The sequence below is a fragment of the Cynoglossus semilaevis genome, unplaced genomic scaffold (assembly GCF_000523025.1).
Source record: "Cynoglossus semilaevis isolate Cse_v1.0 unplaced genomic scaffold, Cse_v1.0 C18936216, whole genome shotgun sequence".
In the NCBI taxonomy this organism is placed as follows: domain Eukaryota; kingdom Metazoa; phylum Chordata; class Actinopteri; order Pleuronectiformes; family Cynoglossidae; genus Cynoglossus; species Cynoglossus semilaevis.
The window spans coordinates 1-629 of record NW_007590474.1 but is presented as its reverse complement, the minus strand read 5'-3'; the positions used below and the strand labels follow the sequence as shown (position 1 = coordinate 629).

The 629-nt window shown below is 49.0% G+C and overlaps 1 protein-coding gene across 1 annotated transcript; it reads right to left on the bottom strand.

The window, feature by feature from the left end:
- Positions 1 to 21: 21 nt before the first annotated feature.
- On the bottom strand, positions 22 to 575 carry LOC103399576 (pre-mRNA-splicing factor ISY1 homolog; the record flags this gene model as incomplete). Its single annotated transcript, XM_008338245.2, has 3 exons — positions 22 to 185; positions 275 to 392; positions 463 to 575. Coding segments are annotated over 3 exons (395 nt in total), but the record flags the coding sequence as incomplete, so codon positions are not given.
- Between the last annotated feature and the right edge of the window lie 54 nt (positions 576 to 629).

Below are 629 nucleotides of genomic sequence, written 5' to 3'. Positions count from 1 at the left end.
CAGTGAAGAAGGTTCCTGGACCGGAACCACCCGGATGAGGAGGAGAAGGCAAATAACCACACCTTGTTTTTCATACTGCGTTTCCAAAGGAACCAGAACTCCATCGTCTTCGTCTCTGTACCCATAATACTCCGCGTCCACTTCTTTCATCAGCTCTGCTCTGCTTTTCCTGGCGGCTGGGGCAGCTGCCATTGAGATGATGAGTCACATGACTGCCGAGGTCACACAGGTGTGTGTCAAGAACACAGATAATAAGGGGAAAATCAGCACTCACGCTCAGACTCAAACAGTTCCCTCACTCCTGGCAGGTCCCTGGCTGCTCCAAAATATTTATATCCTCGGTTTCCTGGAACTTCCTTCCCCTCATGGTCCAACATCCTGGGTCCAATACGCTGAACAGTAGATTGCTGAAGTAAGATTTTATTTTCTGGTGACACAGGACTGTGATGAGGTCTGACTTACGTGGTAATCTGGTCCTCCCAGCTCTCTGATCCGATACTCCCAGTGACCTTTCTCTCTGAGGAGTTTATTGATCTCATCGTTCAAATCCCGAATCCTGAACTCACCAAGACCGGCTGAGAGACAAATGGGGGAGACATGGGTGAGTGTTAAGAAGAGACAGAAAGACA